Below are 16,070 nucleotides of genomic sequence, written 5' to 3'. Positions count from 1 at the left end.
GCCACAGAGTATGGAGCGCTCCACATTTGCGGGATTCTTCCACATGCTAGGCTCCAAGATCGATTTATCAACAATACCCAGGGGTTCATCCAGCCCTCTCCATGAACCTGTGCCCTACAACCTGGTATTGTTCCTATGGCTTCTTAAAGCAGAAGACACCACGTGGTTCATACACAGGAAGGAGACTTTCCTGAGATGCTTGACTGTGGAAGGCACTTGGCCAATATTCATTGGATGAGCACATGATTATCATTATGATAATAGAATCTAGCCTACGGCAGTTAATTCAATTCTCAGTCTCCATGGTCGGTTATTAATCTCTAGCTACTTAATAAGTGTGATAAAGAGATAAGTCTCTGCATTGCTAGGACACTTCACAGTCTGTAAAGCACACAACAGACGTCACGGTCCTTTCTTATCTTTACATCATTTGGAACTCACAAGATCCAGAAGTGAGATCTGTACAACTGTAAATCCACCCCCATTTTACAGACAGAGTAAGCAAGGCTCAAGTATAAGAAGTCATTTGTTACTTCACTTCTCAACTGAAGGATTTATGATCTTTGTGAGGGTAAGGGAGAGGTGATGAGCAGGGTCATTTTCTAGGACTGATGAACTAAATACAAGCTTAACTTGTCTTGGTCCCTATAGGTTTCCATCAGAGCCAAGGCTTGGGTGTTATTGGAAAAGGCCTTCTAGAAAGTTCTATCTGAATTCTGCCTGCTCTAAGTCAACCACAGGCAATTTCAGAGAGATTGCACTTAACTGCTCCCTAGGAAAGTGGCCATTAAAATGAGACAGTTTAACAGTGCCACGTGCACAGGGCTGCGGGTTCTCGAATGGTCACCATCATTTTCAAATGGTTAAGTGCTAGGGCCGAAGGGGGCTTTAGAGGTCATTCGTCACATATTTCAGAACTTTCCCTAACTGGCTATAGTAAGACACCTCACTGAGCACCTCAGTGGTTCTCCTGTTGTTTGTACCAAGTGAAGGCCTGGCTGGAGCTACACACCCAGACCCAGATTATACCTGTGAGGATGACTGCACACTCACACCTGAGTAGTAGCACCTACTCTTGCCCACTGGTAGCCTTAGCTCCTAAGCAACCTTCTAGAGTGTTCAGAGTAAAGCCCCTTCCCACCACTCACTCTGAGCTGCAGCAATTACCGGCCAGGCAACTGCTTTCCACTCTCCTCTGCATAGCTAGCTTTCAGGAACTGGCTCATACAATGGCTATCTTCTGGAAATAGCCTGGCTCTGGGCTCCTGCACACTGAGAGTTTCAAAGGCAGCATTTATGTTATTTTGTAAAAACCTGTACATCTTGCCAGGTCCCAGCAGTATCTTGAGCACGAGGATATCTTTTTCATCTTTCTCCCTTCAAATACTCTGAACATCTGACCTCAACCACTTCAAATGTTGCTGCTGTAGGCAGCAAGATTAGCTCAAGGGGTAAAGGTACTTGCTGTATAGGTCGGGCAGCCCAAGATGAATCCTGGAACTCATGCAAAAGTGGGAACAGAGAAGTGGCTTCCAGAGCCAGCTTCTGATCTCCACAAACATGCCACGGCACATGTGGCCAGAGGCGTGTGCGCGCACGCGCGTGTGCACACACACACACACAGAAATATTAATAGTGGATTAGCTAGCACCAGAGACAGCTCGTGGGAATGTGTTCTTGACTGGGCTAGCAGCTGAGGTAGAGCCATGGGGCCCGCACCATGGAGATGACACAGTAGGGCCCTAATCATAACCTCTGCATTGAAATCACAAGGTCATCCACCAGTTGACAAACAAATTCTCTATTTTGTAGGTTTATCGGGTCCATAACAGACAACTCCAGCCTCTGGAGTGTGCCCCTGGGAGTGACCTGAGGCAGGTGCTGTGTCCCTCCCTCGCCGCCTCATTCTCTCTGGGCTCTCTCCCACAGGATGCAAAGCCAAGGTCAAAACCTGAACCTATAGGAAGGCCCCCTGGTCATCTGACCTCCCCACATCCTGTGGCTGAGTTTACACGTGCCCTGTCAGCACTCCCCTGCTGCCGTGTCCCCTCCCGCGCGGCTCTGTTCTTTTTAACTTGCATAGGTGACACACATCCTGACTGTACACAGCAAAGGCTATCTAAAGTTGTACAAAACTTCTCAAGGTATGATTTTCCCAGGACCTAATATAAGGAGGGAAGTGTCACTTTATGCCATCCCCTCCGCCATCTGTCTCTCTCCTCTCCACTCCCCAACATCACCTCCTCATTGATACATTCTGGAATTTTCCTTCCTGGGAAAATATTTTGACACAGATACAACTTTCCCATCCTCAGTTGCTTGTGGGGTCCACTTGGCCATTGTCCCCACTGTACACTGCTAATTGCTTCTGCCTGACCCATGCGGAGCCTCATCTGTCCCTGTGCAGCAAATATTTTCCAGCTATCTTCCCTTAAAAACCATCCCTGGGCAATTAATCTGTAATATTCTGCTATTTATAATATGCTTTAGTCTAACCTACAAGGACAGTTCAGTTGGGTATAAAATCATGAGCTCAGACCTTTCTGTGTCTGTTAGTTTTGAAAAACATTTTAATATCTTGAAGTTCAATACTGAAAATATATTTTTATCTTTGATAGATAATTATGTATTTTTTATTTTTGAGAAAAACGACAAGTTATCTGTACCTCATAATTAAAGAAAACCATCAGAACACTAAGAACAACTCAGCAATGGCATTGTCTTTTGCTCTCCTCCCTGAGGGCCACATCCAATACCCACCCAGAGATGCAGGGGCTCCGGGGCTGGTGCTTGATTATCTTTGTATCCAGCACCTGCATCCTCACTCTCCTCCTGTCCCCAGGAGATCCATCCAAGAACTCCCTCAGCTCATCTGTTTGTTTCCCCCACACATCCTACCCCCATGAATCCTCATTGACTCATGTGGTCTTTCAACTTCTCCTTGTTGTAGGATTGTTCCTGAGCCCCCCTGGCTCCCACCCATGCCTCCTCCCCTCAGCTGTCTTTCATCTCTGTCCTGTTTACACCCCGCCCCTCTTTCTGCCTCTGCTCCCACTATACCCCAAATCATGCCACTGAGGAGGTATGAACATGGACTTCCGGCTCAGAGACAGAGGTTGGCAGGTGTGTTTGAGGCAAACCTTCCTGCTGCCTTGGCACAGGTGCACCACTGCCACCGGGTGGCACTGTGGGGCCTCCAAGGTGGCCAGGGTGCCCCAGGCTCCCTCTGGAATCTACTCCTTTAGGCCTGTCTTGGTTTCCTGCAGATATCTGGTGGGTGCATGGCTTCACAGTCAGTACACACACACACACACACACACACACACACACACACACACACACGGAGTTAGGGAGCAGTGGCTGGAGCAGATATGTAAGAGAAACCAGGATCCTCCCAGGAAGAGCCCGATAGTAACAGGGCCACAGGGCAGGTAGCATCACCATTTGGCTCACTATATGTGCCAGTGTCTGTAGGATAGAGACACCCTCCTGTGGTATTTATCTTCTTGGCCACAGCCAGAAAACTAACCCATCAGAAACCCTAGGTCAGAAACCCCAGGGACCTGTGGCCAGGAGCTCCTGGGACTCACACACCCCATTCCTAGTGGGTCTTCCCATCAGCTCAGGGTATTTACTTTCCTGTCAGTAAGAGAGACACCACACCTTATTAAAAGTACAGCAGGACACAGAGGATGGCTAATGGCTAATTTATATGGGACAAATAGCTATTTAATTGCTCTCTAATTACGTGACAATTAGAATTCATGCCGCAGCCGTGTCCTTGAGTTCCTATTTATGACCCACATGGAGAGCAGTTTTTCTGTGCCTGTAGCCATTACAGACTGCAATGTACAGAGCTGGCGGCACAGTGACGAGGCATAATTAGCCGTGTAACTGCTCTCTTATACCCCAGTAATTACATGGTGGTATTATCTGTATATTATAATTTATTCATACACCAATCTCTTGTGAACCAGTCTCCTTTCATGAATAGGCCTGGCCCAGTAGGTGTCAATCAATTATTTAGAGTCACAGAAGACCATGCGATGGGGATCGGGGCTAACAGGCTGTTACTGTCCAGGTGCAAAGGCCCTGGGGTGAAGCAGTTGTGAGCATCCAACACCAAGTTCCTGACGGTTGAGCAGACCCAGCTCTGCGGTGATACAGCAAGCGAGCATAGCATGCACAAAACCATCACTGCCGCCAGCTCTTCGTTGCTGGGTCAAGGCTCCTCTGCATGTGCTAGCTCTGAGCCCTGGGGAGTCCCAGCCGACAAATAAAACGAGACTCCTCTGGAAGTGTGGGACACAGGTGCAACTGTGGCATGAAGCAGAACAGCTAAGTCATCGTATTTGATTGTCTCCATCACATCACGTTCTGTTCCGCAGTTCTAGCATGTTCCACCAGGGAGGACGGCAAACGATCAAGGTACTACTGAAACTTTTAGGAGCACAGAGGTCCTCCCTAGATATACCTTGGCCAGGAAAGGTGAGGGCAAGCCACCAGAGCCAGCCTTAGAAATGAGATGGTGTCTACAGAAGACCTACCCGAAAGCAGAGGTGCAGCAAGTTCACAGCCCCTTGGCAGGTAGGGAGCAGGAGGCCCCAGCCTGCAGCAGCCATGGCCCCTGCTGGTCCTGGCTCTTACTTGAAACTTCATCCTGCAGACGTGCAGGGCAATGAGTCCATGGTATCTTAAGCTACCAGGGTTATGGTGATTTGGTAGGGCAACAGAAAGTTACCAAACTCTCCTATCAATGTCTCCCCTTGTTACCCCTTCTCCTGAGGAGAAGGCTATGGAGTTTCCTTATGTCACTCACAACCTTAGTGAGTGGGTATGGAGAGTCAGCCTCTGCTCTGTCTTGTTTCTAGAGGTACCAGCTTTCCCGGGCTGCACTTCCTTTTTCTGCCTTCAAAGCCACAACACAGCATCTTCAGTCTCTGTCTAAACCCCTCCCTTCCTCCTCTACGGATCTTATAGTGACGCTGGGGCTCTTGGACAATCCAGGGGAGGTCGTATCCTTGTCTCATGATCCTCAACTTGAACCTATCCTCAAAGTCTGGGTTAGCATATAAGGTGAAAGTCTGAGGCCCTAGGGATCCGATGTGTACATTTTTGGGGGAAAGGGACATCACCCAGTCCCCACAGTGCATGGAGATAGCATCAAGGATGAGATCCTAGTAGCCTGTGTTATCCATCCAAAGACCCGGAGATCCAGGTAGCTCCTAGAGTGATCCCAGGTACATGGCTAATAGACAAAAACGGTGTCAGACAGCCTCAATTGTGGCTTTATCTCCCCCCTTTAACCCACTGCCCCCCATGAGACTGATAGACAAAGGGCCGTGGAGACGTGGACAGTGTGTTTCCCCATGTGTGACAGGCATGTGGTCACATGTGTGACAGGCATGTGGTCACTGGTGACACCATTCCATCTTTTAACCAGCAATCCTGATCACGGATTACCTGTAGGGAAAGCATTCCCTTTGTTTCTGAAAAGAGTGTGACAACTGAATGATGCCCAGACACTGGGCCGAAACAAATAGCCACAAGTGGGTGCTGTGTTATTACGTTAAAATTCTCCAGGGACTTTTAAAAGTCATTTTGTTCACCACACATTCACTCGTTCAAGGCATCTTTCGGGCACGAGGCTGGGTGCTGGAGGACATGGCAAGCGATGCAGCTCCTGCTGTGGGTGTTCCCCCTCGGTGCAGAGGGCAGCTTCAGAGCACCACACAGGCACATCTTTGATGCTAGGCTGTGTACAGGGAAGGGCAGAAGGGTCCATGTTGGGGTCCTGGCATTAGGGAAGGTAGGTGAACCTTAGAGAGCTGAGGGAAGGAAGCGAGGCCCGAGCAAAGGCTCTGTCAGTGGGCTCATTTCTGCAGTCAGTTGGCAGTGGGCACAACTGGCAGCCCCACATGCTGTGGTGGGGAGGAGAGTGGGCCCAGCTGGAAAGCAAAGACCTTAAAGACAGACCACGAGCTCCAAGCATGTGGCAGGGATGAGGAGTGCCCCAGGCAGAGCTGGGATCTGCAAGCAGAGGGATCCGCAAGCAGGAGGCGGCTGCTGAAGTCATGGGGGCATGGGAGGGGCAGGATGTGGGATGCTGGGAGCCATGGGCCCTGTGCCCTTGTGGTGTCATTCATGTACCAAGGGCCCGGAGAAGTCCGTCTTTGACAGACAGGCATGGGTCAGATTCAGCTTAGCAGCCTTGGGATGCAGGGGCTGGGAAAGCAGACAGAAGGTGATGCAAATAATAGGCAGAGGCTGGAGCCCCTCCCCCACCACCCAGGGTGCTCTCACCTGCCTGGGGATGCCCAGTGTGGGGGCCCATTTACAAATTTTGGCTATTTGTACCAAGCAGAAATCCTTTAAGCTTCATAAGAGGCCCCAATACACAAGGGATAAAGATATTATTTGCTACTGTTTTTTTACAGACATGGGAAAGGATGAAATTGAGGCTGCTGCGGCAAACACAGCTTATCAGATGATGTGTCCTGGAGCAAGGTTTCATGGGATTAGGCATCAGCCATGGAAATGAGGACCAGCATGGGGATGGGGATCAGTCTGGAGGAATGGACAGTGGGAGCATGGATCAGGATAGAGAATGGGGATCAGCCACAGGTATGGCGGTCACCCATGAGAGTGAAGGAGAGGGTATACTGTGGCATGGGTGGCTGCCCTGAGACCCAGGGCCTTTTCCATTCCACTTCATCCCCATCACCCTCACTTTGGCATATGAGAGTCTGTGCATCCATGCTAGCCCTGCTACCTAAAGCAGGGGAACCATACTGGGATCACTATTTCCTTTTTGGTGCTTAGGCCCGACAGAACTCAGGATCAAACGGGGAAAGAGACCAGAGGCAGCACCATTGGTAAGGGGATGGACAGTGGCCGAGTGAGTGGATGGACAGATAGACAATTGGAAAGGTAGATGAATGGATAGATGAATAGATAGATGCCTCTTCTTGGCTCTTGTTGCTCCTCAGTCCTACATGCCAACCAGAGGACTTCCTTAAAAACTACATCAATGGCAAGATCTTTTCCTTCTCCCATGCAGAAGCTTCCAGAGTCTGTGGTATTGTCTGTCCTTGAGCCTGACCTCCAGGGCCCTCAAATTGCTACTGTACAAGGAAAGGCACTCTGTGTCCTCGCTGGCCACGTTCCCATAGAAAGGGGTCAAATCTCCCCATGCTTAGGACAACCTGGACCCACAGGATGAGGAGTGATGCTAGAGCAGGTGTGATGATCTGCCAGTGCCTGCTTCCATCCACTCTAGGCTGGAAGAGGGGCGTGGCAGAAGAAGGGTACTGCCCATGTGCAAGTGGGGGGGGGGACCCCAGATCCCAGATGGCAACTTTTATCAGCCACTAAACTTTGTGAGCTCCAGCCTTCTGGCTGCAGATGTGAACAATAGCAGTACTAAGCCTCGTTCTGAGGACTGAGATGCCCGGCTTTGTCTGCATCAGTGGCTGCCATGACCAAGCCATCACACCCTGTCTCTTTAAGATGTCAGGGATTGTAAGAGGCCACATCTCACCATATCTCACACACTAAAGAAATCAGGCCATCCCCTCCCTCCAGCGCTCTCTCTCTCTCTCTCTCTCTCTCTCTCTCTCTCTGTCTGTCTCTTTGAGACAGCAAATTAAAAAGCCAAAGCCATGTATGCTGTGATTCTTACAGCCAGTAATTTAACAGACCTACCCAGTTAGCTACTCTATGCTCCTCTGTCACACAGGCTTAGCCCCGACTAAATCACATAGTGTAAAACTTCCCACCAGCGCCCCCCCAAAACTTAGAAAAGGCAGGCATCCTCTTTGTTTGGGGATGTCTCTGAAGGCCCTTCCCTGGGTCTGTCCCACTATGGCACCCATGACAGTTCCCTCTTGTCATAGGTCATCCCTATAAAGGACTTGCAACACCTTTTCTGTTACATTTCTTTTCTAACTTCTATCTTGAGGCCTGATAGCAGCCGCCAGCCTGCATGTCTTCCAAGGCAATTCCTCACCTTCAGTGTGGAGGGACAGGGCCATCCACCACGGGGAAAGGCAAGGGCTGACCAATCACCACAGGCACATAGCCCCGGGTATGCCATTCAGGGACCCTGCCTCACTGCTGGTGTCTCAGGACACTCAAGTCAGAACACTGGGGCCAAAGAGGACACGCCTGCTTTCACGGTGCCTGGCTGCACTTTTCTCTTGTGCACACTTATGTGCTGCACACTCATGGGCACCATGCCAGGATGCCTGATGAAGATGTCCCTTCCTGCTCCCTTACACCCACCACCCCTGCCACTCCTCCAGGCCATGAAACTTTCCTTAAAATGTGGCCTCTGGCCTCTGATCCAACTTATGGACCAGGGGAGGGATGCTGGAGGTGAGAGATGGACAAACCCTGCAGATGATGAGAGCATGGACAAGCCTGAAGCTGATGAGAGCATGGACAAGCCTGCAGATGATGAGAGCATGGACAAGCCTGCAGATGATGAGAGCATGGACAAGCCTGCAGATGATGAGAGCATGGACAAGCCTGCAGATGATGAGAGCATGGACAAGCCTGCAGATGATGAGAGCATGGACAAGCCTGCAGATGATGAGAGCATGGACAAGCCTGCAGATGATGAGAGCATGGACAAGCCTGCAGATGATGACAAAATAGACTAGCCCTGCAGATGATGAGAGCATAGACAAACCCTGCAGATGATGAGAGCATGGACAAGCCTGCAGATGATGAGAACATGGACAAGCCTGCAGATGATGACAAAATAGACTAGCCCTGCAGATGATGAGAGCATAGACAAACCCTGCAGATGATGAGAGCATGGACAAGCCTGAAGCTGATGAGATCATAGACTAGCCCTGCAGATGATGACAGCATAGACAAACCCTGCAGATGATGAGAGCATGGGCAAGCCCTGAAGATGATGAGAGCATGGATTAGCCCTGCAGGTGAGAGATGGACAAACCCTGAAGATGATGAGAGCATGGACAAGCCCTGCAGATCATGGTGACTCCATGCCTGGACCAGGAACAGCAACAAAAAGGTGGTGGGGAAGCATCCTGTGTGGACTGGCCAGGGCCAGTCCCTAGAGGCAGGTATCTGCTCCCCCGTGGCATCTTAATAGAGAGCATCCTTGAGAATGACCTTGATTTGCAGATGTGCAGCAACACTGAGGTCTGTCGGTGCTCCCTGGCACAGACAGAGTCATTTTCCCAGAGAAAATTACCATTCCACCTGCTCTTTAGGAAGCATGAAACTTGAGGACTGCTTGAACCCCCAACACACACACACACACACACACACACACACACACACACACACACACACACACACACGGCTTTTCATGCTCCTGCTATATTGTGAAGTATACTGAGTGTGAGTTCTAGTTGCCAAGCTATGTGTAAGTGTGCCATAGCAGGAGCATTCCTCTATATGATGAAAAGATCCAGGTACCATGTGCCAGGTCTACCAAAGCCCAGTCTAATCATGAACATGAAGTTAATGTGCATCTCAGACCATTTCTGGTCCACAGGGAGTCAGTGCCTCTGCTGGTGACAGAATAAGAGGATGCAAGCTATGGTGAGACCCTCAAAAGATGCACAGTAGGGATGTGGTCCCTTCCGAGTTACACACACTGACTCAGATCCTTAAAGCAGTCTTGGGGGATGGGTCACTAGCTGCTGTCAGTGCCCATGGTCCTGAGGATTTCAGCTGCCAGTGCTTGGCACTGCACTGTGAAGCCACACATCATCGTCTATGATACACAGTAAACGCGAGGAGGAGATAATATCGTGATCTGCATGTGTAAGCAGAAGCTGAGGGCTAGGAAGCACAGATCCTGGGATCCGAGTCCTCAAAAAGCCCATTCTCCCACCCCAAAGGTCTTCTGTCCTTGTGCTACATTCTTGATCAGATGTTAGATCCAGGGCAGGAAGTAAGACCCTCAGAAGGACCGACCTCAAAGCAGCAGGTAGGCATGCACTTCAGTGTGGGAAGGAGAAAGGACCCACCTATTGATGGGACAATCTGAGTTAAGTCTGGAGTGAGGTCAGATCTGGGCTCCTCAAACCCTCCACACTGTCAGAAAGAGACACTAGGCTGCTATGCTCTGACTGGATTGGAGTGGCTGGAGGGGTCGGGCTGTCCTGGGTAATCTCCAGGCACAGAATGAGGACACAGAACTGGAGGGATCTTAGATTGCACACTGCTCTGGCCCACACCGGAGAAGAGAGGAAGGAGACTCTGGATTACCATTTGGGCCTCTGTGAGCTTGGGCAGGGAGGAGGCTTGTGCTGTGGTGGAGCAGGGACAAGGAGCACTGTAGACTCACTATAGCTTCGGGGAAGATTGTAGAGGAGAAAGACAAACTGACAAGGAAGACAGCAGCGTGGGGAGAGCCAATCAAGGCAGCAGGCCAGCCCATACACACAGTCCAGCAAGGACAGCACATAGCTCAAAAGGTCCCAGAGGAATTCACAGGCAGGGGTGAAGGGCAGTGGCAGAGCTGATGATCAGTAGAGCTGGAGGATCCCTTGTGACTTCATCCCTGGAGATCCACAGTGGCTGTCAATGGCTAATGTGTAGCTCTGCATCTGGATCTTTGCACAGGTCTCCCCCGGCTATTTGGGTCCCTGTGGGCATGACGTTTGATGGGGCACTAGGGGCTGAGGTACTCTTGACCCACTTGTGTGAACTCATGGAAGATTCCTGACCCACCTAGGCCTCTCCCTGTCCCCTGTAAAACGTAAGACTGCAGGAACCCTTGCCATGGAGGTCTGGCAGGACTCGTGTGCAAGATTCTACACAGCAGCCTGCTTGGCAACTGAGTCCTAGCGAACACTGCCTTCCCTGCCACCACTGGCTCGCCTGAACAATGCAGGCACCGACTCTTGGCGATTCAGGCAGCTTCCCAGATATAGGGCTTTCATCCACTTGTCCCCAACCTTGTAAGGCTGACAGGTGGCTTCTCACAAGCCTGGCAGGGTCACGATGAGTGACGAAAAACTGAAGAGCTCTGGCCCCAAGCCATAGGGAGGGCCTCAGTGGGGTAGGCAGGGGACCCAGGAATCACATTCTCCCAGACCATCTACTCAGTAAGGGTTTTCTCGGTGACAATGTATGTGTGGGATTTTAGCATTCAATCCAACATAGATACCTTGTATGAGATGACAATCCACATGAATTTTTAATGCGAGACATGATACTTAAAAGCAGATTCTCACTAGGCATCCCCTCAAGACCAGGCTTTCACACCTCTCCATGCTCTTGGGGACCATGCAGAAACGCATTTGCTACCGAAAGCCATTGTAGGAACCACAACAGTTCAGAAGGGAAAGTCACAGGCCAGAGTTATGTCTGAGGTGGCAGAAAGTCATGCCTGGGGCCACACTCTGATTATACTGCAGGCGAGACTAAATCAAGCAGAGCTCGTTCTGAAGACAGCTCACAAAGTGGTCTCCTAAGAAGCCAAAAAGAGCCTCTTGGTCCGTAATTGTTACTAAATGGTCTCCTAATTGAATTCCTACTTTCCAGCAAAGCTATCCATTACCCTACCACACAAGTGGCTCACACAGGTGCCCTGCAGTAGAGGGCCTTCTTACCACCCCACATCACAGCCAATGTGAGGGCAGGGGGCTTCTTAATCCTCTCACATACATGTTGCATGGGCTCCAGGTTTTCAGGCCCCATTAGGCTCTCAATGGTTCTAGAAAATTCTAGCTATCCTAGAGCCAGCAAAGGATGGGGACTTAGTAAGTGCTCAGCCTGTATCTGGCCTGGGCAAATTGTTCTGTCCCCAGCACCAGGGTTCAGCCCCATGTAGTCAGACCTTTGCCTGGATCTGTGAGTGGACTGCCTGGAGTCTGACAAGGAGGAGTGTGAAGACCCAGCTGCCTCCTGCAGAGGTCACAGATGGCTGAGGTCTGGACATCTGGGGGGGGGTGCTCTGCCGGTGGGCTTTCTGGGAGGAGGCCAGCAGAGTCCAAGACAAGAGAACCAATAGGGCTTTGTGCAGCCTTCAGGTTGCATTCCTCACTTACACATGGGGAAAACGAGGCCCGACTATGAGGCGTGTGATGGCGTAACTCACCTTCCCTTTCCGTTTTCTACCCTGAAAAATGTGATAGCAATGCCTCATTGTGTGTACAGTTGTGGATGGAGTGAGATTCCCTGTATGAGGCACGAGGGAGGGGTCTAGGAAGAGGCAGGGAAAGCTAAAACCAACTCACCCTCCTCCTCCTCCTCCCTACCTGTCAAATCCCCAAGGCAAGGGTGCCCTGGTCTTCTGCAGTAGCCCTTAACCTCTGTTCCCATTCTGCCCAGGAGGAAGCTGTCACACGAGCAGAAGTCAAGGAGGTACAAAACCACATGACCTGCTCTAGCAGACAAGGTGGCATGCCATTAAAAAGCAGCGGGAGGGGCTGGAGCCAAGAGCACTGGCCGCTCTTGCAGAAGACCGGAGTTCAATTCCAAGCACTCATATCATGGCTCCTAAACACCTGTAACTCCAGTTCCAAGGGATCTGATGTTGATTTCCAGCCTTCTTGGGCACCAGCTATATACATACATACACACAGGCAAAAACTTGTATGCAGAAAAACAAAATAAAACTAAATCTTATGCGAGCAGCTGAGTTCCACTGCAGTCCAGGGAGGGTTCTGCAGGCTCCTGTCCTCCTATGTGGCTGACCTGCAGGGGGACCTGATCAGGCCAGGCTCCAGTGTCTCGCTGAGCCCCTGAACCGTCACCAGTACTATAGCCCCAGAGTGCATGGCATACTCCCACAGTAGTACCGTCCTGTGTTTCCACACCCTCTGTAGGATGCTCAAACACAGGCTCTAACAGGAATGCACCTCTGGGGCTGGCCCTCGGCAGCCCTGCTCTTTCCTCTCCTTCTGTCCAGCATCAAGCAAACAAACACAAAGGCATGGCTATGTGATCCATAGGGTACATTCTAAATGGCATCTCTTCAGGTTTTTAGAACCTGAAACCCTGGTGACCTGTAGGAGTATGACCTCCTTACTCCTTCATTCTGTGCATCAGCTAACACAAAGCACACAAGCACCCCAGGAGGTCAGGGTTGATGACAAAGTGTTGTCAGAATATGTAGGGAGGCACTGGGAGTGGGGACAGTATAACAGCAATGGGTGGGTGAAGGTACCACCCAGCATGCAGTCTTCATGCCCATTGTCCATGCCTCTCTCCCCTTCCCTATAAAAGCTGACTCATATGCGTGAGTCCCCCAGTATGGAAATCTGAGGCTGAGAGCACCCTGTCTTCTCAATGGAAGGACTTCAATAAACCCTATTTCCATCCCACCTCATCTCTGTGAGCATTGGCCTGTGACCAGTAACAAACTACTGGGATTTCTCTTTTGACACCACCCAGGGACCCTCTGGGGCCCAGATATTGATCTTGTAGGGAGCGCTATGGAGGGCTCACTCAAGTCTCTGGAAGATGTGGGCTACACCCCACTTTCCTACAGGGAAACCAAAACACAGAGAAGGGAAGCAGGATTTGAACTCTGCTCTGTCTGAGTCCCCTCCTGTGACCCCAGGTTGCTTCTCTAGATTGAGTCCAGCATGCTGACTTCATGGGCCAAGAAATAGCCTCACTCTCCCATAGTCTTCCCTCTTTCTACGTCTAGACAGGAAGACCTGGAAACTAAGACCAAGAGACGGCAAGCAATGCTCTGACACAGGGCCAAAGCAACCCCAGAGAGACGGCAACCCTAGAGAGGGGCCTCAGAGCTGCCGCCAGGACTCTGAGCCAGATGGATCTGATTCAGCTGCCAGCTCTGCTTATTCTGCTAGAGGTTGCCTCCAGGACAGGGAAGATGGATGTGCCCTAGATAAGCAGGCAGGCTCTTCTCCAAAGGCCCAGCTGATGGCTTCAAATATACTCATCAAAATTAACCAAAGCAACAAGAGCTGAGGGATAAATGCCTCACACCAGACCACAGTTCCAGAGCAGAACCAGACCAGTGGTACAGGCAGCCATGGAGAGACAGATCCCAAGGGTTGGCCACCCCCGGATGGTATGTACATACCTTTCTCTTGTTGGCCGGGCAGATATAGAAGTTGTCAATGACGGTGGTGACACCAGGCTGGAGAGTAAGTTTGGTGTATGTTGTCCCAAAATCTGAGGACCTATGGGAACAGAGACAATTGTCAACACATGTTCTTCATGGGTAGGCTTTCCAGCATTGTGGTGTGCCGACACTGGAATAACTAAGGTACCAGGTTTTGTCCTCTCCATCTTCCCAGGGGAAGGATGTTCCACCCCAAGTGCAAGAGAGGAGACTGGGTTCCCTTGCAGATAGCAGGTTTGCTCAGGTCTACAGCCCAGATCTGGAGTTAGAACCAGAAGTTAGAATGCTTTTGCGGGAAGGGGGGGGGCATGGGGTGGGGAGTGGGTTCAAGATAGAATTTCTCTGAGACCTGGCTGCCTGGAACTAGCTCGTGTAGACCAGGCTGGCCTTGAACTCAGCGCCCCACCTGTCTCTGCCTCCAGAGTGCTGGGATTCAAGGTGTGTGTCACCCCAGCCCTGCTCAGAAGTCAGAACTTCTTGATTCTTCTATCTTATGATGCTTCACAAAACCCTCAAGATCTATTCCATTTTGTCCATCTCATAGACAAGCAGTAGGCACCGAGGGGCCCTGCATGAGGGACCACTCAGCTGACAAGCAGCAGACACAGGGTACAAACGCTGGCCCATCTGATGCCGGGTCCCAGCCCATTCTGCATGGCCACTGACTGAGCCGAGGCCCCATCGCTCGCATCTGCTCATCCATTGTGTCTCTGAAAGCTCAGCTCCAGCAGGAGGGAACATCCAGGCACAGGGTGACCCCTGCCTTAATCACATGACCACAGGATAGCAGGGACAAGCTTGGTATCTTCTGGGAGTCATTTTCCAGGACCTGTGTCACCCGGAGCTGGCCCAGTGAGCTTCCCACGGGAGAACAGGCCAATAACTCTACACCACCTCCAGCCCCTTTTCCTCAGCCTCAAAGTGAGGAGATGCAAGTGGAAGGTCCCAATAGCTCCCTGAGTCCTGAAGCCCCAAGGCCACTGGAAACGAGAGGGAGACATGTTAATGCCTGTGCTGGGATTCATGGATGTATCAGACCATGGAACCACCTCTACATTGAAGTGTAAGTCACAATGGCTTCCTATGACAACTCACTAAAACATGTGGGAACTGGGGCTGGAGAGATGGCTGGGCAGTTAAGAGCACTTGCTGCCCTTACAGAGAACCTGAGTTCCATTCCCAGCTCCCGTATGCAAATCTAGCTCTGGGGGAATCTGATGCTTTTGTCCTGCACTCACGGGCACAAACCCTCTTGCAGAAACACACCTGCATGCCAACGTGATAAAAGTACATCTGAAATATGTGGGCATTCAGACTACGCCAAGAGTACTGGGGGAGTTGGGCCGGATAGGGCCTCTGGCTTCGGTCAACGTTTCCACCTAAAACCTCGGCACCAAGTGGTGGTGGGGCTTGGCCCCTGGCTGTGCTGCTGCCTGTCACCTGTACCTGCTGCGTGGCCTCAGCAACATCTTCCCTCCTCTTGGCCTACAGAGAGGCTGGAGGAGGACAGGGCTTGTTGCTCCAGAGCTGAAGTGAGACCCTGAGCCACTTCCTTGCAAATTCCCCACCTGCTGACTGGAGCTTTCAGTGTGCACTCACTGTTCTGGAGCTCACTCCCCACCCAACCCTCAGACCTTCAGGTGAAGCAGTGCTAAGGAGATGGCCATGTTTACTATCACTGGGCTTGGTGGCCACTGGTCCCCGAGGTCCTTTATAAACCTCTGGGTCATGAGGTCCCTTATGCCAGGACAAGAGACAGCCCAACCCCCATCTTCTGACTCTTAGGATAGCCCAGCCAGGGGTAGGGTCTGGCTTCCTCATCCTCCCTAGGAGGGCTAGAGCAAGCACACCTGCTGTCTACTCAAGGCACATTTGCCCTCCAGACCGCAGAGAATTGATTTTCATTGGTTAAAGGGAAGTGAGAGGTCCCATTAGCAGAGATCGATCCACCCGGCCCAGAGCCCTGTAGAGGCAATGGTTG

The 16,070-nt window shown here is 51.0% G+C and overlaps 1 protein-coding gene across 1 annotated transcript in view; it reads right to left on the bottom strand.

Annotated features, from left to right (window-relative positions):
* Positions 1 to 16,070, bottom strand: part of Sorcs2 (sortilin related VPS10 domain containing receptor 2) — a 355,042-nt gene that overhangs the window by 119,790 nt on the left and 219,182 nt on the right. The window contains exon 3 of the mRNA XM_051200383.1: positions 14,048 to 14,147. Within this exon, the coding sequence (XP_051056340.1) occupies positions 14,048 to 14,147 (100 nt within the window). The remainder of the gene's footprint in view (positions 1 to 14,047; positions 14,148 to 16,070) is intronic.

Source organism: Phodopus roborovskii, unplaced genomic scaffold, assembly GCF_943737965.1.
Source record: "Phodopus roborovskii unplaced genomic scaffold, PHOROB, whole genome shotgun sequence".
Classification (NCBI taxonomy): domain Eukaryota; kingdom Metazoa; phylum Chordata; class Mammalia; order Rodentia; family Cricetidae; genus Phodopus; species Phodopus roborovskii.
This window is presented reverse-complemented; position numbering and strand designations above follow the sequence as displayed.